The sequence below is a fragment of the Thalia democratica genome, chromosome 8, assembly GCF_965202585.1.
Source record: "Thalia democratica chromosome 8, ktThaDemo2.hap1.1, whole genome shotgun sequence".
Lineage (NCBI taxonomy): Eukaryota > Metazoa > Chordata > Thaliacea > Salpida > Salpidae > Thalia > Thalia democratica.
The window spans coordinates 7,103,462-7,130,839 of record NC_139172.1 but is presented as its reverse complement, the minus strand read 5'-3'; the positions used below and the strand labels follow the sequence as shown (position 1 = coordinate 7,130,839).

The 27,378-nt window shown below is 27.0% G+C and overlaps 1 protein-coding gene across 2 annotated transcripts; it reads left to right on the top strand.

The window, feature by feature from the left end:
* The first annotated feature begins 276 nt into the window (after window positions 1-276).
* LOC145843433 (cation-independent mannose-6-phosphate receptor-like) lies at window positions 277-26,469 on the top strand. Of its 2 annotated transcripts, none has more exons than XM_082950913.1 (50): window positions 277-410; window positions 476-603; window positions 978-1,135; window positions 1,389-1,550; window positions 1,982-2,190; window positions 2,614-2,718; window positions 4,280-4,431; window positions 5,185-5,304; window positions 5,623-5,778; window positions 6,253-6,405; window positions 6,596-6,671; window positions 7,818-7,941; window positions 8,149-8,239; window positions 8,547-8,740; window positions 8,906-9,038; window positions 9,226-9,397; window positions 9,717-9,858; window positions 10,109-10,243; window positions 10,653-10,816; window positions 11,127-11,310; window positions 11,552-11,700; window positions 12,384-12,532; window positions 13,777-13,911; window positions 14,364-14,532; window positions 14,716-14,936; window positions 15,236-15,312; window positions 15,901-15,988; window positions 16,282-16,447; window positions 16,767-16,940; window positions 17,225-17,342; window positions 17,742-17,910; window positions 18,377-18,499; window positions 18,791-18,908; window positions 19,306-19,487; window positions 19,655-19,815; window positions 20,069-20,221; window positions 20,678-20,836; window positions 21,029-21,242; window positions 21,513-21,663; window positions 21,717-21,812; window positions 22,101-22,194; window positions 22,327-22,508; window positions 22,735-22,890; window positions 22,970-23,142; window positions 23,633-23,726; window positions 24,361-24,456; window positions 24,871-25,051; window positions 25,514-25,589; window positions 25,739-25,847; window positions 26,065-26,469. In XM_082950913.1, exons 1-50 carry the CDS (start codon window positions 292-294, stop codon window positions 26,108-26,110), a joined length of 7,056 nt encoding a protein of 2,351 aa, XP_082807039.1. In that variant the 5' UTR covers window positions 277-291; the 3' UTR covers window positions 26,111-26,469. The 2 variants fall into 2 exon arrangements, with proteins under 2 accessions (XP_082807039.1, XP_082807038.1); XM_082950912.1 differs by having other exon boundaries at window positions 14,361-14,532.
* Window positions 26,470-27,378: the final 909 nt, after the last annotated feature.

Below are 27,378 nucleotides of genomic sequence, written 5' to 3'. Positions count from 1 at the left end.
AAAGCTTAAATAAGCTTTAATAACTAATTGTAATTAATTATAAATATTTATAAAACAGTAAATCTTTTGAAAAACAATTATTTTATACTTTAAGTATACAATATTTTTTTATAAGTATACAAAAAAGTTATTTTTAAAAAGGTCACAATTTTTTATTTTAAATATCTACATAAAGATTCGCAAATTAAATACTTTATTTACAACCAGGTTTTGATAACAAAAAATTGCAATCTATTTAAGTAAAATAAAATAGTAAACTGCACTTTTAATATTTACAGAACATTTTAGAACATGTTTATAAGCACAAATGTTTGCAAATATTTCTTTTCTTTAATTATTCTGTCATATAAAGTGAAAGCATCACTGGACTGTTCAAATGTAAGCGGAAAAGATTTTCAACCTATCAATGGGTGAGCTTTTTAAAACTAAGCTATCTAAAACAAAAACTTTCTAAATGACCGCATCATGTTTGTAGTGTATGGGAAGCTCAATACAAAAATGAAGTAACTAATGAAGTTTTGACGTACAATCTGAGCATTTGCTCTGCTCTACCAGAACAAGAAGGTTGCAGTGACAGTTCTATATGTATGTACAACAAGTTAGGTAAAAAGTTTAAATATTTTATACACATTCAATCTTACTTTAGAAAAAAAAGTTTTTTTGGCAAGTTCTATAAAAGAAACACAATATTATAAAAATTAACCTGTTAAAAATAAGGTTTTTCAATTATTAATATGTACAATTTTAACATAAAGTATTACAAAGAAAGACTAAGTTTAAGAATGATAATACTTAAAACTCTCACTTTTGTTTGAATTATTATGTAGATCTAGTTTTGTTAGGTTAATAAAAACTTGCAATTATATTTTGTTTGATATTTAACTATTCAAGAACGGCTTTGAACTATATTTTTTTTTTGAGTTTAAGTTTTTGTTTTAATGTATTACTAGTAGGTTTACTTTTTTTTTAATTCTCAGGGAAAAGTAATACCTATGCAAGTTTCTCTCCCACTCCTAAAGTTACAAAGCCTTTTGAAGATGGAAGGAGTTTTGAAATAAGATACAATTCAACTGCAGTTTGTGGAGAAAATGATACATACAAAAGTAGTATAACTTTTGACTGTGCTAAAACTTTAGTTAGTACTAGTTTAAAAATAAATATGCATGTTGTTCAAAACAGATAAACTAAAAAAATGAAGATTTACTATTAAAACGAATTCAATAACTTAATCTTCTATATCTAGTAGTTTGAAAAAATATATATAACTAAAAAAATCTAAAATATCTGAAGAAAATTATAGATTTAATAGTTAAACTAAACAAGTAATAATTAGTTTTTAAGTAAAACTAAAATTAATTTTTTACTAAAAGTATGCTATATAAAAACAGGGTTATCCAAAAGTACTGCACTCTTCAAATTGTTCAGTTCATTTTTTATGGGAAACATACTTAGCTTGCCAGTCATCTGATGTTGATCCAAAGCAGTCTATTAAATGTTATGGTTATGACTCAAGTAACAAACTACACAGTCTAGATAGAATAATAAAAAAGGTAAGATTTGTTTTAGTAATCACAAGTTTTGTAAGCTTTAGTTGAAGTTAACTTTTTACAGTGATATGTTTACAATTTACTTCAACAAACTTGTGATAGTATCATCATATTAGCTGAAAATATTATAAGTTGTTGAATATTTTTTTAGATAAAGTAGTTCTTGGTGTACCTTAGGACAGTGCTTCTGAAATGGGGTTCTGCAAAGCTTTTTAAAATTTAAAAAACAGTATTTATTTAATTAAACGTTTTATGTAAAATTAGAATTAGGGGTTCCGCGGAAAAGTTGAACTTTGGAAAAGGGTTCCGCCACTAGAAAAAGGTTCAGAAGCACTGCCTTAGGACATGTATGCAATTACTTAAGTTTCCCATTTTTAAGTAAGTAACCTTTTGTATTTTAATAAATGTCTGCTTCTGGCTTTAATACTTTTCAGTCAGGAGCATACACTGCTATTGACAGTGTCCACAAAGGTGACAAGATAGTGTTCAATGTGTGCAGCAAGTTGCATTTAACGCAGAACGAAATTTTGTCAAATCACATACCTAAATCCTGTATTGGTTCTGCAGCATGCTTGGTCCGTGGCATTAATGGATACCCACTTGGAAAGCTTAACCAACCACTAGAAATTGTGGATAATAACCGGTGAGAAACTAATTTCAATTTGTTAAATTAAAGCTAAAACTTAAAGATTGTTTTAGTTTTTAAGATGTTTAATTAGGTTTAAAAAATAGTATTCAAGTTACAACTAAGTATGTAAGTAAGAAAACTTTTTTCACTGTCTTTATTTGTTTAAAGAATTAGTAAATTTAACATGGCTTTTTCTTAACTGTAATAATTTGTGTAAAAAGTTTATAAAATATTTTTATTTACATAAGTAAAATTTAGTGACAAAGTTTTTTAAAATTGTATTTTATTGGTGTGATTTTTGAAACCTAGTAACAAAGATCATATTAATTATAAAAAAATAGTTAATTACTTTGTGTTTTTAATTTATTTACATTCAATTCTGCATTGATTGATATTTTATATGAGTTCTAACCACCATAAAAACATTATTTTAAACAGTTTGATGATCACTTACAAGTCAGATGTTTCCACTGAAATTTGTAAGAGTGGTAAAAGTGAAGTTGAAATAATTTTTATGTGTCCAAATCACCGTATCAGAAACAGGTTTGATTTTTTCATTTTAAGTGATATTAAAGAAAATCAGTTTGAACATAACTTTATTGATTTTATTAGTGGTATAAATTTTGCTAAGAAATATAAAATATCTAGAGTTAAGGTTTATAACAATAATAGTTTTTTTACCTAGTTAGACTAGAAGCTGTTTAATATTTTTTATACTAATCAGAATTATGTAAACCAAAATTAATTGATTTTAAAGTATGTTTATAAAGTTGAATTGACCAATTTGTTTTGTTTGTATTATATTTAGTTTTTTAATTGTTTTTGCGTTGATTACTTCAGGGTTTCCACACTTTCTGACTAAATAGGAATACTGAATCTATTTTATGAATTTTAAAAAATTCAGGTCAACTGGCTAGTTTTAACATTTCAGCCTGACTCTGAATTCAGCCTGGCTCAGGCTTCAGTGCAAAATTGACCCTTTGTGCAAAAGTGACGCCATGCAAAAGTGTCCCTTTGTGCATTTTTAACACCTACCCAGTTTTCATAACTTTTTTTTTATTTTAAAATTGTGTTTTTGGCTACTTGTGTTGTTATTTTAGTGTTTTTATCTTTTCAAGTTTCATTAAGAACCTTTAATTTTTCTGTTTTTTGCTAATACTTTTAATCCCTTTTTTTTTTGTTTTTTATCACTCAGGCTGAATTTTTTGCCTTAAAGAAAGGCAACCCTAATACTTTTTAAATTGTATTACTCTCATTAAATTGATCATTTATTAGTTTTATAGTTTTGTTAATTTTATGCTGAAAAACTGCTTTTAGAATTTTAGTTATTAAACATATGTTTCTGAAAATCTGTTCAAGCATGTTTTAGAATTAATAGTATTTTTTATGTACTGATAAAGTTAGAAAGACTTATGTTTATCTTATATGTTGTACAAGTTTTATCAACTTATTAAAAACCAAATTGTTCAAGTAATTACTGTTTTCTAACAAATTAAAATCTCAAATGTTAATACTATAACTTACTATCTTATTCGAAAATCTTTTTTTAAGCTGCGGGAATGTTTGTTTGACTATATTTTCCGTGTTTTCTATTTTAAAAATTTAAAAAAGTCTTTAAATTTGGTTTAAAATAATTTTTACCTTAACCTTTTTGTGTTTTACCCCATTTTTGAAGGTAATTACCAAATTTACCTCAAATATACAAATTAGTGCTTAATTTTGTGGAAAAAAAACTTTATTTTTTCAACTGTAAGCGTATCAATATAAATAGCTGTAAAGTCTTAAGAGTTTAAAGAGTAAAAAGAAAAATAAAGTTAAATACTAACTTATAAATCAAAAAGACGATTATTAAGAATTGATTTATATAACTATAGAAAATTTACCCCCTAAAACAAAAGAATTTACCCCTAGGGATAAATTTACCCCCAGGTTAAGATTTGCTGCTCTAAATAAATTGAATACTTTTATTGCACCTCTAAATTTCAGGTCAGTCTTAATACAGTTCTTGATACTATCTAAATTCTGTTGATGAAAATCAGTTCCCCAATAAAACCATCAAAGCTTTACCAATATATGTTGAAAGTTTTCATATTTGTATTCACAGGCAACCAGTGCTAACTTCAACATATGAATGCAAGTACACAATAGAGTGGTTTACCGAAGCTGCTTGTGCTGATGAAGACGTTGTACAAATTGAATCTTGTAAAATGAATTCCGATGGCGTCGATATTGACTTGTCCCCGTTGAAACGCGATGGTAATTTCAATTGTTTATATAAAACAAAGATATTGTTTGTTTTACACATTTTTTTATTAGATTATTAATTGAAGTTGTCTACCAATATATGTCTGTATCATTGGTATTGATAACTACTTTTAATTCAAATTGCTTTAGTTTTAGCTACATAAGTAAAATAATTTCAAATTTTGAAAACTAAAATACTTTCATTATTGACAACAACACTTATCACATAGATTAGAATGTTTGTTTTTTAGAATGAATAATATTTTCAGCAATAAGTAGGACTGTACAGCTATCTTTACACTGCCATTTTTGTAATACATAGCAAGCTTTTAATTTAATAATTTGTGTGTTTAAAAAAACTATTTGTTTACAAATGATAGTTCTTATACTCCTAGCTTAGTGTACATGAAAAATGTGATGAAAGTATTCATGTTTACTGTTCTTATTATGCAATTATGTTATATCCTAGTAAATTTAAATTTGATCTAAAAAAATAAAGAAATATGATACAAAGAAAACTTTTTGATGATGATAGTAAAAAAGTAATGTAAAAAAAGTAAATTTAAAATTAATCAAGTCAAAATTTTTTCGAATTAAATTAACTATAAAATATTGTGCTATGAAGAAACTAGTAATTAGGATTGACATTAGCATTCGGTTTATTGAAGTTTTTAAAAGTGATAAAATCAACAAAATTTGAAGTGTAACTTACAATCATTAAAAAAAAGTTTTCTTAGTAACTTCAAAATTGATTTTAATTACCAGGTGAATACGAAGTTGAAATTACTGCTGATCAGAAGTTCTTATTAAACGTATGCAGTTCGATCACTTCAACATGTGGTGGCGATGCTAGTATGCACACTTCTGTGTGCCAGAAAATTACAAGTTAGTTCTTATACTCTTGAATAGTGTTTAAATTAGTTACTACTGTATATTTCAGTGAACTTGTTTCTCTAGAATCTTTATTAGCAAACGCTTAAATCTATATATTGAATATTTATTTACTTTTTATAACTTTTTGTAAACAAATGACTTATTTTTAATTTTGTTGTACAACTGCTTAATGTTAAATACTAAATCTTTATTTTACTTTATGAAGCAAGACTATGTTTTTAGATCAAATAGTTTTTACATAAACAACGTAGTGAAAATATATTCTGTAGTGATGTTATCTTATCTACAAAAAATGAATAACTTTCACAGAACCCAAAGAAGAAGAGTTCGTGTTAGGTTTGAGAGACGGTTACAAGCTGGAGTATTATGACGATACACTGACTATGACGTATGAAGGGGGTGACAGGTGTGCCAATGGCGTGCACAGAACAACTGTTATAGACTTCGTGTGCGATGAAAACTCAGGTATATAAGAATATTCTCATAAATGATAATCAAGAATATGACTTCGAGATTTTTTTGCTTTTTGAATACATCATAAAAAACTTTAATTTGGTTTATTAGTTTCTAACTTAAAATATATTTAGCATAATTTGTAGAGATAAACTGTTTGTTTTGTAAATTAAGAAAAAAAGTTGTGAAAAGTTTAGGAAATAAAAAATATTTTAAACACTGTTAATACGTACAGTTATAATCTACTGTACTTTTGACTAGTTGGTATAACAAAAATTTACTTAAAGTCTTTATTATTTAATTTGTGTGAGAAATAAAGTTACCATCTAATTTCATAGAATGTAACTTGTTTTTATACTGAAACTGAAATCTATACAAATGTTTTAAGTTTTAGGTCTAACTGTTTTCTACTTTTACAAATCAGTATAATTTTAAGATCAAAAACACTTGCACAGTTGTTTTTTTTTACATTAAACTTGTTTTTAGTACCTGGTGAGCCGGTGTACCAGGGTGAAGATTATTGCACGTACTATTTCCAATTTAAAAGTGTGCACGCCTGCAACAGAGTGAACAGAAATTCACTCTGCTCCTTTCAAGATTCTTACGGTGCACTCTACGATATTTCACAACTCAATAAAGGTTTTTGGTTGTTTAATTTGTTACTAGTTAATAAAACTAACAAAATATGTTTGCTATTTTGTTTTTGATTTTTTTTAAGGATTATAAGCATCATATTAACAAAATATTTATTTGAAAATCAATAATTGCACTGTAAAACCCTTAATATATTTTTATTTTTTAAGTTTTGCAAATAAAAAAATACTTTCAGAACACGACAACTGGGAAGTTTACTATTCTACTAAAAGCCAAGACATATATGAAAATATTTATTTTAACTTATGCGGGTGAGATGCTTTGTAAAACATCTTTTAAAGATTATGTAAACATAAATTAATAATTATGTATTATAATCAAGTAGTAGTATCTTTCAGGTAAGCAGTTTAAGTTTATAAGCTAAGTACCGTAGAAGAATTTTGCTTTTATAAATTTCAAATTAATTATTCACACGAGTTTTAAAATAAATGTAGCTAATAAAGTTCGTACGATGTAATTTTATTCATAGCCACTCGCTTTAAAAGAATTTTTATATCTCTAACATGTTTTCATACTAAAATTTTACTTAAAACCGAACTATATTTTTTTGATTACATAAAAAAGAACTTAACTGATTTTATTTTATAAATTGAAAATTTTTATTTTTAGTAAGTTTTTTGAATTAATATTAATAATTCAAAAGCATTGTAAAAATTTATAAAGTTTTTACTTTATGTTAAATATTTTTCATAACTGAATTATATTTTGAGGCGCAGAGCAGTTTAAAGTTTTTAATCAAGAATATACTAAGTTAAGAAATAATTGTAAATTAATTTAAAGTTGTCAGTTATATGAAATTAAAAATTCTCAACAATTGTATGTTTGTAGTTTTAAACACTTTTTTTTTAATTTTTGTAGTAAAAAATACAACTAATTTGAAAAACATTTTTCTGAAAAATACTTTGTTGAGTAATTAGTAGATTTACGAACAGCTTTTAGAATTCTTTAAAAATACTTAAGAAAAAATCTTTATTTTGCAATCTTAATACATTCCCTAGAGCTTTTCATATTTTATGGACAGTCGAATAAAGTAATAGCGTAAAATTATTTTTATTTCTCCGATGGGCTTTGCTTGTTCAGATCGTTAGGCTTAACACAATATTACGCTATTATAAAAAACTACTTAAAACAGATGTTAAAAATTATAAAACAGCCGAATAACAGATGTGAAGTAATAACATTTTTTTAAGTTTTACGCTATTGTAACTATCAATGTTTAAGCTATATTTTTATTTTAAAGACAATTTTCAAACATTTTCTACAATAAAAAATTGAAACAAACGTGATTATATTTTTTGTTGATAAAAATTTTATTTACTGTAAGCAACCAAAAATAAATTATTTAGGCCAAAATATATCGTTTTAAGATAGTTTTTAAACAAAACATTTTGTAACAGACCGGTGAACGGTGTTGGAAATACAGCAAACTGCTCGTCCGACTCAGCCGTGTGTATGGTCAAAAACAACAGGGAGACCGTTTCATATGGTACCTACTATGACGTAACTATGAAGAAAAGCGATGTCAGTAATCATTTTTGCTCAAAGTTGTTAAGACGTATAATTTAGTCGTTGGAAGTTTTACAGCATAAAATATAGAAATCTGTACATATCATTCGCGTAATATTATTTTGAGAGTTGTTAAATGAAATCTAAAAGACTGTAAATGATTAATACTTATGATAGGTGAAATTGTAAGTTCTTTAAAAAAAGTGATTATTTTCTACTCAGAACGAAACAATAACGATTGATTATGGTAATGGGAGTAGTTGTGGAGAGAACAAGAATAGAACAACCACAATATCTATTATCTGTGAGAAAGGTTAATTAAATTGTATAGCTTTTTTACTGTTACTTTACTAGTTTTAAAGAAATAAGTAATAACTTATTTTTTTTGCTATTTATTTATGTATTAAGACTTTTCCTAAAAAAACAAAAACTATTTTCTATTTTAACTATTTGGTTTAGGTTGTTTTATTTCTATTAATAAATATTACCTGAACTGTTTATAAAAACAACTTGTATCATATTTAAATATTAAAACTTAGACCACATATTAATTTTACATAGTTTTATTCACCTTAAATGTACAATGAAGTGTTAAAAATCAATTGCAAACACACTGTTAGGTCGAACAGACGACGAACCAGTGATCCATTACATGTCTTCGGACAAGTGTCACCTCTCCGTCCTATGGTACAACTCCGTAGCGTGCCCAACAACCACTTCTGTTGGCGACGGTTGCTTGGTAACGGAAGCGACGAGCGGTCACGTATTTGACTTCACTCCCCTAATCAGGAGTAATCAACAGCAACCATATCAGGTTGTTAAAATGTTTTTTGAATTTTTGTTGTTTAATTTCTTTATACAACTCAATACTTTGGCTGATATCTTTTTATAAATGTTCAAATTGTATCAATGTTTTTGTATGTCTAGTTACTTGTTTCAATGAAACTGATAGTTTGTTGATATTAAAAAAAATACTCAGTACACCACATTCCTACACAACTACACAGCAAATATATGCGGCCCAGTGGAAGGGTGCGGTGAAGCTAGTGTGGGGGTTTGTCAAATCGAAAACCATGACAATACTAGAAAGTTTTCACTCGGAAAATTCTCAGGTTGACTTTTGTTTTAGATTATTTAGTATAATTAAAACGTAAACATTTTTGTTGAAACTGTGTGTATGTAAAAAACAAACTTTTTTTCCATAACAAATATAGAAGTTAAGGTACAGTTATTAAAATTATATTTGATTGCAGTATCGTATTATCAATACTCTCTTTTTAAAAGTAAACTTTTTTGTAGACAAGCTGACAGAGAATGACGGAATATTGTATTTGGACTACAAAGACGGGCAGGCGTACAGCGACAATGTGAACCACAGAAGTGCGCAGATGAACTTCTACTGCGACCCAAATGAAAAGTCCGCCAAAATAAACAAGGTCATCGAGCTGGACCACGTTTATTATTTCAACTGGTTGGTTGGATTTTATTTAAATTTTGATTTATTTGAACTTTACACTTAAAACTTTATGTCGCAGTTTGCATTCAGAACTCTTTTTTATATTATTTTTGAGAAACAACTCAAGTAGTAAGTTGATTTAAAGGACGACCTCGCTGGTATATTTCTAACTAAAGGGGTTTTGTATTTTAGTATCTGGTAAAGGGGGTGATCATGAAAATTATTTTAGTAAATTCTGTTTTAGAGCTATACCTCTCAAGATCACTATAAATTAAGATAAGAGTATAATTGTTAAGCTTATTGAATACCAAACTTTTAATTAATATAACTAAAGGACGACGTCGCTGGCATGCGTGCAAGGTCCAGTTGAGTGTTCAGTGACGGATGAGGGGAGCGGGGATCATTACGATCTGGGCAGGCTGGTCAGATCATCGGGTAACTGGATCGTCATCGGTGACAGAGTTGGTAGTGACAAGGTTCGTTCGATGATAGTTTAACAATAAATTTGTTTTACGTATTAAACCAGTTCTTATAGTTTTGTAAAGCAATGGTATTATACCTTAGACAAGGTTTGTTTGATGAAAAAAAAACTTTGTTTTACACGTTTGCATAGTTTTTTTTAACTTTGTCAAGTAAGGATTTTATAAAGTTCACTAATCAAAGAAGCTACATTTTAATAATAATTACTAAATTATCTTTTATTTTACGTTTTTCACTTGTTTACAGCGCAGAAAGGCATACCTAAATATTTGCAAGCCGGTGAATTACATGAAGCTGGGAAATGAGAATTCGGATGAAGAAAGTGTGAAATGCGATCCAAATGCAGGAGTTTGCACCACTTTGTTTGGTGAAGGAAAAGAAGTCAGTTTTATTAAAATTATTATACATTTTTTTTTGTGTTAAAAATATAAAAAGAATGAGAAAATGTTTTTTTCTGTACAAAATTTATAGCCAAATCAACTCATGAAAACAATACCGTAATTAAATTAGTCCAATAAAACGCTATATGCTATAAATTATCTTTAACTACTTTGCCACTCTTACTTATTCATGTACCTTACTGTATGAATTAGAGTGCTCAATACATAAGAGCTTAATTATTGAATTTTATTCAACGATTGTCACTTTAGCTGACACTGTTTCTCCTAAAACGATCTTCTGAGCTTTTTAAGTAACAATGTTAGTTACTTTATAGATTTACCAGGTCTTTTGCGTTTTTCAAACCAGAATAAAAATTCAAACCTATAACCTGATTCTAAAAATTCTACAGGTTGTTACAAATGCTAATGGTGGCATTTCAAGCACCAATATCGTTGTCGAGCGAAAGAACCATTTAGTGTTGACGTATTCAAATGGTGCGAAATGTTCGGATGGTTTTCGAACGACCACAATCCACCTTCATTGCGATAAAAACAAATTGCACTCCAGACCTGTGTTAGTAACATTAAATTAAAATCAAATTAACGTCTACACATTTGTCGAAAATATAACACTTAACATTCTTCCGAAAAGAGTTTTTGAACATTTTGAAAAGCAAGTAAATAAAACAAGATACTTTTTAACATATTTTTTCCTAACTCGATATTCTCTTCAAATTAATTTTGCACTAAAGTACTTTGTACTATACTTTGTTAACGTAACACTTTAAAAAAATACATTTACTGGTTGTTTTGCAGTAAATACTTTTTTTTATTCTTTAGTTTATTTTATCAAATAAAAGTGTGAAGTGCTCATATTTTCACAGTTGGACGGACACAAGTCCATGTGAAGACGTTTTCATGTGGTGGACAGTGGCTGCGTGCCCCGTCCAATCAGAAAGCTCGGATCTGTCATGCATGGCTGATTTCGGAAGCTACAAGGTCGACTTGAAGGCGCTGAATGTGAAAGACGCGTACCAGGTTGAAGGGAAAGACGGCGGAAATTACAAAGTAAATTTACAGTATATTTAGTAGAAAATTAAAGAATGTTAATCAGATCTTACTTACATCTAGTTGTTGCAGTATTAGATCATGTATATTTTTTTGTACTAGGTTGCTACGCTGATTTACCAAAACTTTTTTTATAAAGTTTTTTTATTAAGTAATTAGTTCAGTTGAATTTTTAAACAGTTTTTTTTCATATATGTGTACAGTTCTAGCTAGTTTGTTCTAAAAATTGTAATTTATACAGCTGAGCATATGTGAAAAAGTTTGCGAGGACGCTTATGCCTGTAAAAAGTTATCAGAAAGAACTACGGAGAAAATGAGTGTGCTGTCGAATATAACAACAAATGAAGAACAGCAAAGTGTTCAAGTTACATACACAAACAGTGACAAAAGGTACTTTTGTAATGAAAAATATTGTATGTTATTATACTTGCTATACTTTATAGATTAGTACCGTATAAAGTGTCAAAACTTTTACATTGTTATAAAAGTTATTAGATAATTTAATAATTATTTATGATAGATTTTTTACTGTACAGATTGTAATATTAATTCCATAACATTATAATATTTTATCATAGATTTTCAATAAAAGTTTGTATACTTTGTTGCTGAAATATTTATTTATTTTTCAACAACTGCAAGTCCCTCCGGATATAATGTAATGATACTACCCTTTTTTTGTCTAAACAATACAAATTTGATTATTTAAAGTCATTAAATATTATTTTCAAAAATAATTTTACATAGCTGATACATCTATACCTAGATACCTATATAAAACTTGTTAATTTTTTTTTTGTTTTTTTTTCCTAGTAAAATGTGCTTTTTATGAATTTAACTAAAATGTTTTAATATTTTAAGAAGTTATTTATGAAAGATGCAGAAAAGTAATCTGCAATGAAAGATGCAGAACGATGCTAAATATTTTAAACATTTTAAAAACATTTTAAGCTAAAACCTTATTTTTTTAGTTTTTAAGAATTTAATGTTTTAGTTAAAGAAAATAATTACTAGCACTTAATTTATCATACTTGATAAATACAGTCACTACTAAAATATTTTTAACATTGTAGTCAGTCATATGTAGTCAACATAATGTGTGACCGTATGAGCGAGGTGCAACGGATAACCGAAGAGGATTATCCGTCTATATCGAGCAGAAGGTTTCTGCTGAAAAGTCCTCTCGTCTGTCGTCCACAACATTACCAGTGCATCACCAGCGGTTGTTTGAACATTCAGTTAATTTATTTCATAGCTAATTATTGTTAAATGGAGCTGTTTCGACATATTTAGTGTTTAAAACGATATCAATTAATTAATCCTATTAATGTTATTTTTAAGTTGAGATTATCTGTATATCAAAAATTTACGTTTTATTACGCTTAGGGCATTGTATTTGAAAAATAGTTATTGACTAATCTAGTTTTTAAATTAAATTTTCACTTAGGTTTGTGTATAGGTAAACTTCAATTTTTCAAATCATTGTTAAATTTTGTGCTAGGTTTTTGGTATTTCTAAAATATTAGAGATACTATGAAAATATTAAACTACTTAAGCTTCAAAGTTTTGAAAGGTAGTTATTTTATACATTTTTTAGTTTTTAGTTTAGTTATTTTAATTCATTTACTAAAGGTAGAGGTTAAAAATTTTTTATAATTTACTGGTAAATTTTTCTATATAAGTCTTTGCGGGCCGCAGTTATTTTAAAATGAGTGTAGTAATCTTTTTAAAAGTTACTTTAAACAAGAATGTAACAAAATACAAAAAAATTTAGTACATACTAGTAAGAAATAGTTATTAAATTAAAGCCTAATCAAAAGTTTTAACCGCAAAAAATATTTTTGTTCTTTAAAGAAATCATTATTTTACTTGAAAATTCCGCAGACTGCCGACCTATGTTTTAAGCAATAGGGGGTATAAGGGTATTTTTGAAATAGAATTAACGTCTGCCTTCGCATAAAAGCTATAAATATGAACTATAATTCACTTCTTATAAAAAAACATTGGAGTGTATGATAACGACAGTAAAGAAAAATGTTTCCAACTTAAATATATAGAGACCTTTATTTTTCTACTGTCAAAAGCCTTATAAGAAAAGTTTTTAAGACATGTTATAAATTTTCACTATTTATTATGTGTAAATGATACAATAATGTGTAAAGAATCAAATGCGAGAACTTTTAGAAGATTGATTAAAAAATAAAGGAATACAATACATTTTCGATGAAGTAGTATTTTCTCTCCTTTTTAGGACCTTCTATACATAACCTTTTGAACTCACAACTTTATATCACTCTATAAAACCAATTTGAATTTTGTTGATATTTAAAAGTATTTTGTAGTTAAGGTATAAATATACAAAATAAGCTAAACTTGTTGAAAAAGATTTAACCTTTTATGGCTTTTACTTAAACTTTATTAGTTTTAAGAACCTTTTTATAAAAGCCAAGATGAATTGTTTTGTAGACAAAGATGGGAACGTGTATGATCTGAACGAGCTTACCAGCACGACGTATGAAGTGGTGGATGGCAACTTGCTACACGAAAAATTAATTCATATAAGACTTTGTGACGATGTACAGAATATTCATGGTTGCCCGGGTTTGTTAAATTTATGAATTGTTGCTTGATTTTTTATAAGTTTGTATCTCAATAAAATAAACCAAAAATTAATTATTTAAAGTCTATTTAATTTTTTTTTCGTTTTTATTAAATCAATTTTCTGAAAAATATCGATCAAGTAAAATTTAAACTATAATTTGGTTATGCTAAAAACCTATAAAGTACAAGTAACTAGTTATTACATTGATATAAGAAATAATCAAAAATAACAAGTTTGTTTGTTACATTTTTGTTTCTGCAAATTAGTTTTTTACAGTAGTTTTTTAATAAAATTTATGTACTATCAATATATTTCTACTTCAATAAAAAAAATTTTACTTTAAAATTAGTTCATTATTATGTTCTAACATTTTTCAAAGAGACTTGTAAAATGAGTGAAGCATTTAAAGTGTTCACTGAAATAATTACTTGACATAAAATACTTGTAGAAGGTCATCAACTCTGCATGGTTGACAAGAAAACCAACCAAACATACGGACTCGGCACAATGCAGAACCAGCCTCTTGTTGTGTCGAAGGCAAGCGATTATGACGTCATAAGCGTCAAATACGGCAACGGGCAGCAGTGTGCGGACAACAAAGCCAGACTTTATTCAGCCACGTTAGTTTGGAGAAACAAATTGTAAAACTAAATACAATTAAATTAAAAACAGAAAACAGTAAGTAATTTAATGTACCTTAAAGAAATTTATAATAAGCAAAAACTAATAAAAATCTCTAATCAAGTACAATCAAAAAAACCAACTAGTTACAAATAAAATATTTTATTATCTTCCGTCAACAGAGTAGAGCTTGAATGTTCTAATCTCCATGACAACCAGCCTCCCAAGTTGCTCCCTTCAGACGACCCGTGCCATTTCGACATTAAATGGTCCACCGTCCACGCGTGCCCCGACAAAATTGAAACTGGTTCGAACTGTGTCGTCACAGATGAGCTTTATGATGTCACATACGACCTGTCTCACATTAAATCTGATACATTTCATTCGGCCGGCGACCAAGAAGGTTTGATTTAAAAATTTAATTTTTTTATTCTAAAGTAGTTAGTAAATGTAAGAAGTAAAACTGAAAGAGTTCAGTATTTTATATTTAAATTTTTTAAAGTAGTAATTTTTAAATATGTAATATTGTTTGTTTTTTAAATGATTTTTGATATATTCAGCTAAACTAATGGTTTGGTTGTTTTGTGATATAGAACTGTAAAACATTTTGCTGAGTTAGAATGTTTGTTGTTCTTTAAGGTTCTTTTATTTTAGTAGCTTCAAAACAAAAACTTTAACAAAAAAAGTATATATAATTCATAGAATACAGACTAAACATTTGTGGAAATATAGAGTGTCGTCAAGGTGATTGTCTTTGTCAAGGATACGGTGCTTGTAAAGTTTGTTTTAATTAAAACTAACAATATTTAACTATTTTTATTTTGTTTAAAATAAACTTTATAGTGTATACGTTTTAAAAACATTGCTGGTGCAACTTGTAAAACTTTTGCCGAATATACAATTTTTCTAATTGGTAAATTATAAAATAGTCGTTTTACTTAGGCGTTACTATTAACTTTTACTTCCAAAAAATATTTAATACTGAATAAGTGTTATTTAAAATTACTTTTAAATGAAATATAGCAGTAGTAAAATGAAATTTGTCATTTTTGTACACTTTAGTTTTAGTTAAGTTTTGGATGGTGTTTTTATGATAAAGATTTATAAATAGTTGAAAAATACTCTTCTTTCTTAAGAATTATCAAGTTTAAATAATATTACATACAATATTTTTGTGATTTTTTTAAACTTATGTCTAAGTTAAGTCTTTTGTATTACATAAAATACCTTAAAATTTTTAGTTATTAAATTATTATTATTAAATGAGTGTCTATTTTAACTTTATTTAATTTGTTTTGTATTTTTCACAAGCACACATGATAAAAAATATAGTAGTCTTTGAAGTTTAAAACAAATGTAAAATTTAGGTAAATGAAGGAAATGTAACGAATCTCGGTGCATCAAATAACAAACTCGTATATGACGATGGAGCACTGTACTTGAACTATAAAAACGGTAAATTGGTTTGTTATATTATTTTTTAACATTGCATTTTTTAACATAGAACAAAATTAATTGAAAATTTTAAAATATACAAAAGTGTATTCAATGTTATAATGTTGTATAGAGATCCTAATAGCTTTAATAAACTTAAAAAAAGGTAAAATTATTGACGCAAATATTTCTCTCATAAAATAATTTTGATAACAAAATGATTATAGAAATTTTACTGATTTAAAATTTTAAGTATTTACAACAATATTGAAGCTTTTACTTGAAATACTTAAAAACAGCAACTTACAATTCAGGTAAAAGTTGCACGGGTGGTTTCGAGAGCACGAGAATAATGTTTGTGTGTTCACATGACGACGATGGTGAAGTAACAATGGTAGAAAGTGACGTATGTAACACTGCCTTCAACTTTCAAACATCCGTGGCTTGCCCTCCCAAGAAAACTATCAAGTGCACAGCTAGGTTTATTATTTATGCAATTTTGAGTTAAAGCGCTGATAATGAATAAATATTAAGTAAGAACTATTGAAAAGTATTAAAATGAAAAACATAAAGATCTTTACTGTGTTTTTTTAGTTTATAAATTGAATTAAAGTATTCGTTTAAGTTTGATTGAATTTTTAATTTTTTTCATATGAATAACATTTTAATGCGATTAAATTTACATAAAAAGCTCTAATTATAGATTAAACAAACTGTAAGCATTTTTTTGATATCAACATTTTTACTTCAGACTCTTCTAAAATTACAGCAAACAAACTATGTAAATTTTATAACACAGCGACACGGATGGAAATGTGTTCGATTTTTCTCACATACAACCGACATCAGTTGCCGATAGTGAACATTTATATTTTGTGAATATATGCGAAACAATTACACCGATACCAGGTGTGCATTGCCACCCCGAAGCTGCTGTCTGCATGAAAACCCCTCAAAATGACGGGAGTTCAAAGTTGGTTTTGCTCTGATTAACACCTATTAGTTTTCAATAATTAGTTTTTAAAGTTGTAGTCAGGTTAACGAAATTTAAAAGTATAAAAATAGATCACTTTAGTTTAGTATAGTTTGTTTAAAGCATTTTTAAAAACAAATTCTGAATAAGAAATGATTTTATGTAAGCCTTAATTTTATTTAAATACACAAAATAAAAATTGAAAATCGAGTTATCTTAAACATAGTTTTCTTTTTAATAGCAATCATAAATTAAAGTTATAATTGATATTTTTATTTTTTCAGATATTTAACTCTTGGTAAATTAGGAGAATCACCAATATTTAATCCTGAAACAAAAACTTTCCAACTAAAATATTCAGAAGGTGATTCTTGTCCATATGTAAAAGATGCAAAATACAAGGTTGTTTAGTTGTTGCTTCTGTAGCATCTTATATTTTTATTATTTTTATTAAAAATAAAGCTTTTTTATTTTAAAACTTACTAATTTTTTTTTTGAAGTACTAAACTTGGTTATTATCTTATAAGTAAGTAATAAGTAATAGCATGTTACATAAGTTTTAAACACTAAAAACTTTTATAAAAAACCTGAAAAAACTCAAACGAGCAAAAAACTATTGTTAAGACTTTTTTTATACAGTTATTTTAAGTTTTATATTTTTTAATAAACTTGATTTAATCAGTATTTTAAACAACAACATCGCAAACATTTACTTCAAACGATACATTACTGTTCAATTGATACACTATATATTTCTGAACTATTAGGTGTTGGTTTAAAGTTTGATTCAATGTTTTTCAGGTTTCAATCTCATTCATATGCGACCGCGATGCTCCCGTCGATTCAGTGCCGATTATTACGTCACAATTGAGGTCTTGTGACGTAACAATGATATTCAGAACGAGGGTGGTGTGCTTGTGGGATAAACAGGTTGAGGTTGAAGGTTGCACTGTGACAGACCCGCAAACAGGTCGGTTCTTAAATATTGTATGAAATTTTAAGTGTAAATTATAATTAAAAAAAAAATTTAAGTAAATTATAATCTAGTAAGACTAGTAAGATAGATGTTATTTGTTCGGATAAAAAGATCATAAAAAACTACATTCCTATAAAAAAATATTCTAAGATAAATTACTAGAATCATTAGCTACTTTAAATCAGTAGTACATTGTGATATAGAATATTATGATAGTTTAAGTTTAAGGTTTTTAATGTTAAATTTTGTTTTAATTTTAAAAGCAGAACTAAAAATAATTTGGTTTTCATCAACATCTAAAAGTAGAGTTAAAATTTTACCATAGTTTTGATACAATGTTTGATAAATCTAATTATTAAACAACTTGTTTAATATAACAGCATTATATAACCTACTTTAACAACAGTAGAACATGAAAATTATAATTATTAACAACTTGGTTTGATCTAAAAAATTCTAGACACTACTTTCAACCTGACATCACTTTCAAAGGCGGATGGATATCAAACAAAAAATCTTAACACGAAAAAAACATTTAATTTAAATATTTGCAATGCTGCAAAAAATTGTAATGATGGAGTTGGTTAGTTTATAATATTACTAATGTTTTTTTTAAATTCGGACACAAAGATTATTTAATATTATACGTGTAATCTTTTGTAATTAAAAAAATAACATAATTTATTTTATATCAAAAATAATGGTAAACATTAAACAGAAGAAAGTTTTTTTTAAGTGATCATTTTATTTAGTAATCTCTCTGTTTTTGGTTTAATTCTAAATGTGTTACTATTTATTACAATTAAACGTGTTTAAAACTGTTCTTACCATATTTTACTTAGCCACTTGTTTTAAAGTTTAAAAATTGTCGCAGGAGTATGTTCCAACGGAACATCCTACGGAAGAAGCTCGAGTAAACTTACTTACAATGACGGATCTATATCGCTAATATACACTGATGGAGACACTTGTCCTGAAAACAACAATTTAAAGTTTTTTATTGTTTATTAAGTAGTCGGCTAAATTTTGAACATTTCAAAGTGATTTGTTATTATCACTTGCGAACCAATCAATCAAGAAGTTAAGTAAAACATGATTATGTACATAAAAAAATTGTTTTTACACCGTGGTATTTTCAGTATTCAAAACTTAAAGTTTATAGATAAACTAACTGCTTTGTATAAGTGTGATCGAAAAAAAAATTGCAGGTTGCCATCGTTTAATCGCATCATTTTAATCAAAACATTTTTTTTAAACTTTTCTTTAAGCAGAGTTTATTACTTTTGTACTATAAATACATTCATGTTCTGATATACTACACAACATTAAATTTAATTAAAAATTTTTTTATGTTGATATACAAACTATCTATGTGCATTTTATTCGCAGGTTGTCATCCGTGATAAGTTTCTCGTGCCTCCGGTCACGTGAGGCAGTTGTGGGCAACCCGGATGTACTTGAAGAGATAGTTCACATCAAAAGTGAGGACTGCAGGGAAATATTCGCGTGGAGAACCCCGTTGGCGTGCCAGGTGCAGCATCCATGCAGCGTCAGTGTGGGAAACTACAAAGGTAAAAAAATAATATTTCAGTGTAAATATTAACTTAATTCTATGTGTTTTAATTTAATTATTGGTATAGCATTTTAAATAATGTATGATAAAAATAACCGCCGTAATAATATCAAAAAGGCTAAAAAGAAAGATTAATGTATTTTCAAAGATGAATATTTTACGCAGTGATTGATTTGAAGCCGCTGATAGGAAACCACCACAAAACAGCAATCAGCAGCGACGGAGCTTACTTCATACAAGTGTGCAGGCCTGTCGAACCCATGCAGGGTGTGAGCTGCCCGCCCGGTACATCGGCTTGTCACGTGGATAATCAGCAACATATTGAAGTTTGTATACAAAATATTCAAAAAAAAAGCTTCTAGTTATAAAAGTTATAAAGACTCAATTAGTAGTTCTTTGTAACTTAATTAGCAGTTTTTAAGAGTTTTTAGTGAATATTTAAACGTTAAGTAATGTAAAAAAAAAGTTTTTTCTCTAGTTTGAAATTCTAGTGGTAGTTTACTTATGTTTATTTTGTAAATATTAGTGATAAGTAAATAAAAAGTGATGCTTGATTTTGCTAATTTGAATTATTTTCAGTCTATAGGACACATAGATCCAAACAAGCAAATTGTATATTTTGAAGATGGAAAAGTTAAAATAAAATACCCGAGTTCGACAAAATGCAAAACTAATACACTTTTCAACGATTCAACCACCATAGTGTTTCATTGCGATTCTGACATACAAATAGTTTGTTATTAATTTCTTTTTTTTTCTTTTTATCTATTTTGTAGATTTAATTACCAGTATTTTTTGAATTCTTAAGAAGTTATATGTTTTTAAGTATTTTTTTGTAAAGTTATAAGTTTGAATTAAAACTACAAAAATTAAAAAAAAATTAAAGTAAATTAGTTTAAAGTTCATAACCATATTGTTCCAATTATCTTCTCAAAATGGCAATAGTTAAAAAAAAAAGGTAGACAAAATAGTATTAGTTATGATATTTAAACTAAGATGTCGTCTAAGTTAAAGTGCTTATAAGTTTAACAAAGAAGTTCTTTTTATATTGTTTTATAAAATTTAACAGTCCTTTCAAAAATACAACTGTTTATTTTTGTTTAAAAAAAAAAATTTACATAAATTACAACTAACACTACAATTAAGTCTTGTTTAGTGTTTTCAGTTTATGAAATAATAATAAATTAGGGCGAACCGGTTTATATAGACACAACTGCTGATTGTGTTCATTTGTTCGAATGGAAGACAAGCGTCGTTTGTTACGGGGATTCACCTGACAAGAAAGCAAGCTGTAGTTACACTACCGGGGACGGATATACTCACAATTTGGAAGGCCTTCACACTTCTGTTAGTTTCAACAAAATTATGATATCGTATATTTGATACAAGCTGATTAAATAACATAGTTATCTGAAGCTTATATAAAAAATTCATAGTATTGCAATTAAAATTAAAATCAGACAAATCATACAAATAAACCATGAATTTATAGGTTTACTAAAGTTGTGTATCGTTTGTCTAATTGCGTATGTTTTACAGTTTGTAACGGAAAAATCTGAAAAATTAGAGTTGGAAGTTTGTGGGTCTCTGTCTAGTTCACCTTGCGGAGAAAATGTTTCTGCTTGCCTGACAACTTCCAGCGGAGAACACGTCAAACTCGCCTCTTATGACGTCACACAGGAGTTTAGCGAGGTGCAAAACGACTTCTCTTCTTTCAAGGCAATTTACAAAAGTGGGCAGAATTGTGTTGATGGTGAGTGATTTTTTCACAATGAGTATATTTTATAGTTTAATTGTCGCTTTTGGTTTTATACCTTGGCAAGTTGAAATTAGTTCAATTTTTGTATTCAAAAACTTTAGAATTTTAGATGGTCTAAAATACTTTCTGAGTACTTTATACTTTGCAAATTAAAGAGCTAAACATCAACACTACTCATATAAAATAATTATAGTTTAACTGAAACTATTTTTGTTCTTCTACTTTACTTTATAAAAATAGATAGTTGAATAAGAAAACATTTAGAATACGGAAACAACGTAGAAAGGAACTTGGTGGTTCATTTTGCTTGCAAATTGATCGAAGACAAAGAGAAAAGTTTCCTTTATGACGCAACAAGCTGCTCCTACTATTTTTATTGGCCCAGCAGCCAGTTCTGTGCTCCCAACTCCGAAACGTTAGTTTATTTTTATTTTATCAATGAAACAAATAATAATATTGGTGTTTCAGTTGCGTGGCGTATGACATACACAATATGGACGAATACGATCTCACCCCCCTGTCTTCCCACTCTCATAATTGGAGCATTAATCAAACTGACCTCAAGTTTTTTTTTTTTGATATTTTTTAAGTGTATTTTGTAAAACTGATTGAAGTTTTTTGAAAGTGTTTACTGTAAAAGTACATGTTTAGAATATAGTTTTAAAATAGTTCTATAAAAAAATCATTTAAATATACTTCAATATGTTTATACAGTAACTTTCAGTCTTAGATTACTTTTATAATTTTTGTTATCAAGCTTTACACCTTGTTAAAACAAGATTCTCAATATCACTGTTCTTCTCATAATTAAAAATTTTAAAAATATGAAAGTTAAATGTTTATTTTTTTTAGTTTAATTATGAATTTGTGTCGGGCTGTAAATACTGGAAACTCCAATGAAGACATTGGAAGTGCGGCAATTGTATACAAAAGTCCCAACAATAAGGTTAGTTGCTTTTAAAGTACAGAGATGTAACATTTTTATTGTTACAGATGTAAATACTTTTTGTTTATAAACATCTCAAAACTGTTAGGTATCAGAAAAGTTTTATTAGGAAATTGTAGTAACTATTCACAGATGTATTCGTTCGGAGATGTGTCAACGCAGAAGATTCAAGTGGACTCGCTGGACAACGTACACGTCATGTACACCCAACATTCCGTTGTGACGTCATTATGCGATAATACCGCTCAAACGACGACGACATACATTCATTTGAAATGTCACCCCACCATCAAAAGCAACCCAACATTTGACAGGTGAAAACGTCTAACTGGTTTTAAAAAGAAAAACTTAATATAATTAAAATTTTATGTTAAATATATATAGTGTTATAAACATTAAGTAATTAAATTAAATATATGAACTTACAGTTAAATAAGTTTTTAAGTTTCAATTATATAAGATGTGTAATTAATTTAGTTTTTAGAAGTGAACTTAATGAAACAAAATATATATTAGTAATATTTTATTTATTTTCTACAGATTAGATGCAACTAATTGCAAGTTGTATCTTGTGTGGTATACAAGATTTGCATGCAGAGACCCAGGACTAGAAAGAGCAAATGAAACAAAAAGTGGCAAAGAAGAAATTGTTTCCAACTCCATTATCATGGCTAATATAACTGAAGTTTTTCAAAAGTTTGTTTTGATGATATAAATATCTTTAAGCAATAATTTATTATATAACATTGTAAATACACACTTGAAACTGTGGCAGGGTGTACACAGTTGAGGGCGATGTTAGAGACGATGGCGCGAAATATTCCTACGAAATTTCCATGTCCGGCATCAATGGTGTAAAGTGCCCACACGGTGGCGCTGTGTGCCAGTACAAAGAAGAATTCAACAGAGTAGTCGGGACGAGTGACAGTGCTCGTTTCTACATTGATTGTTGGTTTTTATCCATATGTAACAAGGCTTTAAATACTAAGTAACTAGAAATACAATAAGCTTTGAAATTATAAAATCATTAAATGTTTTTGTTTTAAGTTATTATATTTTTTTATTTATTTATTTTTTTATTTATTCGAGTGACAACGTTTCAATAAAAATAGTTAATATGGACAGCATAATGTCGCTTTTTACTAAAGTATCTACGTGAAAAAAATGTTTTTAATGGTTTGATAAATGTTGTATTTTTAAAAAAGTTTGAATTTTAAAACATCTTGAAATTAAAACTTATGACTGAATTGAAATTTATTTAAATGTTCTACAATAAAAATTAAACTGTTGATATATTCAATTAAAAATGATATTAGATTGAAAAACACCTTACCTTTCAGCACTAGTTATTGTAGTAGAATACATTAATTTTGTCAAAAAGTTAAAAAAAATCCACATTAATGTACTTATTATTTTTAACTATATTATTTACAAACAGATGATAAAGTAGAGGTAAGATTTACTTCCCCAGGAAAATGTGGTAGGAGTGACAATTCAACATATTCACTAATATATATGGCTTGCGATGAAAAGTTTGTGTTTTATATTATTTGTTTGTATTATAATTTATATATATATATTTATTTATAATATAAAAAAACAACTAATTTTCAAATCGTTTACTTAGTTTCGATGCTTTATGCATCTCCTCAGAACGATGTAAAGAACAAAGTAAGATTTTTAAAGAAAAAAACACATTGTGACGTTTCAACTAAAATTGAATAATTTTAGTTAGCCTATTTTAAAAACAACTTATGAACAAGTTAACTTATCTTTGCTTTGTTTGTTCTTGTTTTTGGATTTATTTTGTTGTTATTTTTTTGTTATTATTTAGTGTTTTTTTTTTTTTTTGAAATACATATTTTGATTATGTAGGCAGGGTTGCTGCCTTTCTTTTCTTTTATTTAATGATAAATCTTTTTTAATTTTTTCAATTTCGTAATTTTCCAAGCAACATAAATGGCATGTTTTATTGTTTTTCGGTTTTGTTTTGGTTCTGCAGAGTATTTCCCATTTTAAATTATATTCTTTTTTTGCGTCTTTTAATTCCCAAATATAGTTCGATAGTTCGGTATTGTGTCTTTTTAATTATATATATATATATACATATGTATTTTAAGTTTTTTAAATGTAACAAATGTTGTTTATATTGATTCAAATGTTCAGGGAAAATTCACCAACGTTCTGGTATGAGTCGCACGATTGCGGCTATTATTTCGATTGGAAGACAAAAAGTGCTTGCACCCAGTATATAAATCAAATGTTAGTTTGGCAAATAAACATTATATCAAATATTTGTAAAACTTTAAACACTTGTAAATACTTACTAGGTATGGTATGTTTTCTTGAAAGTTTTTTTTTTCTCAGTTATAATATTTTTTTTTAATCTCCTGGTCTGGTTTTAATTTAAAGTTGTTCTAAACTGCCTAATATTTTTTAAAGTTAGTTTTTTACATTATTTTACAAATATATGCTAAAAAGTACTTTGAGTTTCAGATGTTTTTGAAATTATTAATTTTCTACTTGAATTTTTTTATTAAAGTTAAAACAAACAACTTAAAATAACCTAACTTTTTCAGATAACTTATGATATATAACTTTTACATAGCTTTTCTCAAATTTCATCAGTTTATTTAAAAATATAATTTTAGTATTTGATATAAAAAATTCTTTCAGTTCCAGCGAAGATACTTCATCCGGGTCTCTTTCTTCATTCGCTATCTTCGTCATCGTTGTCATGGTGATCAGCTCTCTAGTGCTCACTGTGGTGGTTTCCAGAAATCGCAGGTTGCGTCGAAAAATGACCCGATGTTGTCATGGTAGCAACCAATCACAGAACGGATATCGCTACATTAATGTTGGTTATTTTTTTTACTTTGTATAACATATTACAGTTATATTACATTAGAAGTTCCTTCCAATAAAACATAAGTTTGTTTCGAATCAATAAAATTAATACAAAATATATTTATAAAAACGATATTAATTTTTAATATGTGTAACTTATAAGTTCTTTAGGTTATAAGAAGTTTAAAATTTGACATCAGGTAATACACTTATTTTTACTATCTGTTAGTTATTTTCCTAGAAGTAAGTGTTTTTAAACTAAAACGTAAAGAAGGGCATCTATTGATATTTTCAAGCTTAGTTTCAAGTTTTATTAGTTTTTCGAAAATACTTTAACAATTTACATTTAAACTAAATTAAAACAAAAATATATAACTTCTTCTATGACTGAACTTTTGTGTAGTTTATTTTTAGTAAGAAAATTATTTAAAAAATAATATTGAATAAAATAATAAATAAATAATTTTTGTAGAACGATTCAGATGTATACGATGAAGACGTAGATTTGATCACAGATGTTAATGAAGATGTGCCTCTGTTTAACAATGGTTTGTTTTCAAATTATTTACTATAAACCTGCTGTACAACATTTTTTTGCTTTATCTAAAATCTCCCTAACCGACCATTATTTTTTTAGTTTTTGTAATATTTTTTTGATTAACTCTTTTGTACATCATCAATTTCTATTTGTTTTTAGGGATGAAAACTTCAACTTCCGGCACATTTGATGACAGTTTTGCTAAAACTTCACAAAACAAAACAGACGACGAAATAGATGAGTTCCTAATTGAGCTCAGCAATGCCGGGTAAAAATGAAGTGTATTATTTGTAAAATAATAAAAACTCGAGTTAGCTTAATAATTTAAAGATTGTACTTAGTTTATTTTTCACCTCCCGAACATTAAATATGATAAACTTGTTTTTTTTCTAAAACTTTTATAAGAAAGGTTGCATTTAAATTTACTTTCAATTCTAACATTAATCTTATAACTATGTTTTTTCTTAAACTTTTAATTATTTTAGGTCCTCCCAAAGTGCTGGTGATGTGAAGCTTAGCTATGACGTTTGAACATTCCATTATGACATCATATAACGGGGTTATGCAATATTTTATAGGTGATTTTTAATACTTTTTAATTCGTGAATAGTTTCCTATTTTCAAGTACTACGATGTGATGTTTAGTTTATTTTTATTAATTTTTTTTAAATAACAGAAGTTTAACTAGTTAGGTACAATTTTCATTAGTTTTGAAGCATGCATTACAAGATACACCTGAAATTTTTTTTATTTTTTTGTTTTTAAGCCGTACATGTGTTTGATTTTATATATGCATTTTCGTTTTTTTTTCGTTATTTGTTTTGTTTAGAAAACGATTTCAAACATATAGATTTTATAAATCACAAAGTATGTTTTTAACCAAGAATAGATATAATGAAATATTTAAATTAACATATAACAGAATTTTTAAAATATCTTTACAACTTGTAGTTTATAAATATTAAACAACATGTATTAAAATGTACCTAAGTCAGTAAGTTTTTAATTGTTTGAATTTTTTTTAATGTGTTAATTTATATTGTTTTGATGATATGTTTAGTACTTTTGAGTTATTATTTTCTTTTATAAGTTTTGAAATTTTATTCTGTATGTTAAGGCAAAAACTTAATATTAATAAATAACTATTTTAAATTCCTACTAGATATTATGAACAACTTCAAAAAATTATCTTAAATTTTGAAAAATATTATTAATGTTGAAAAAATCTATTCAATTTTATAAATCTTTCATTCTAATTTATGACATAAATTTAAATTAGTATATACTTTTATACTTATTAAGATATACGTCAATATTAGCTTTAATTATGCAAAGTTTCTAAAATATTTTTACTCAACATTTCATAATTTGTATCAAAAACTTTTATGGTTTTGTTGTGCCTACTGTGTTAAACTTGCATATAAATTATTTCATGTTAATGTGTTTTTGTTTTTCTAAATTTTTGCAACGATAAAAAAGTTTTAGATTTATTTTGTAAGTGCAATACAACTATCCAACCTAAGAAATGATTGTTCTCCAAATTGAAGTTAGGCTTATTTATTCTTTGAAACAAAATGTTTGTAATGTTAAAGCCAACAGAGAGTCAACTTACTTCAAGTTATAAATTCAAATAATGCTAGTTTAAAAAAAATCTTGAAAATAATTTTCTAGTAAAGTATTAATTGAATTTTATTTAAAAAGGTTACAGCCTAATAAAATTTAGTTGTTAATTAAACTTTTTTATCAACAGACTCATTCTTAGAATTTTGCGCATGATTTTTATAGTTCATATAATTTAT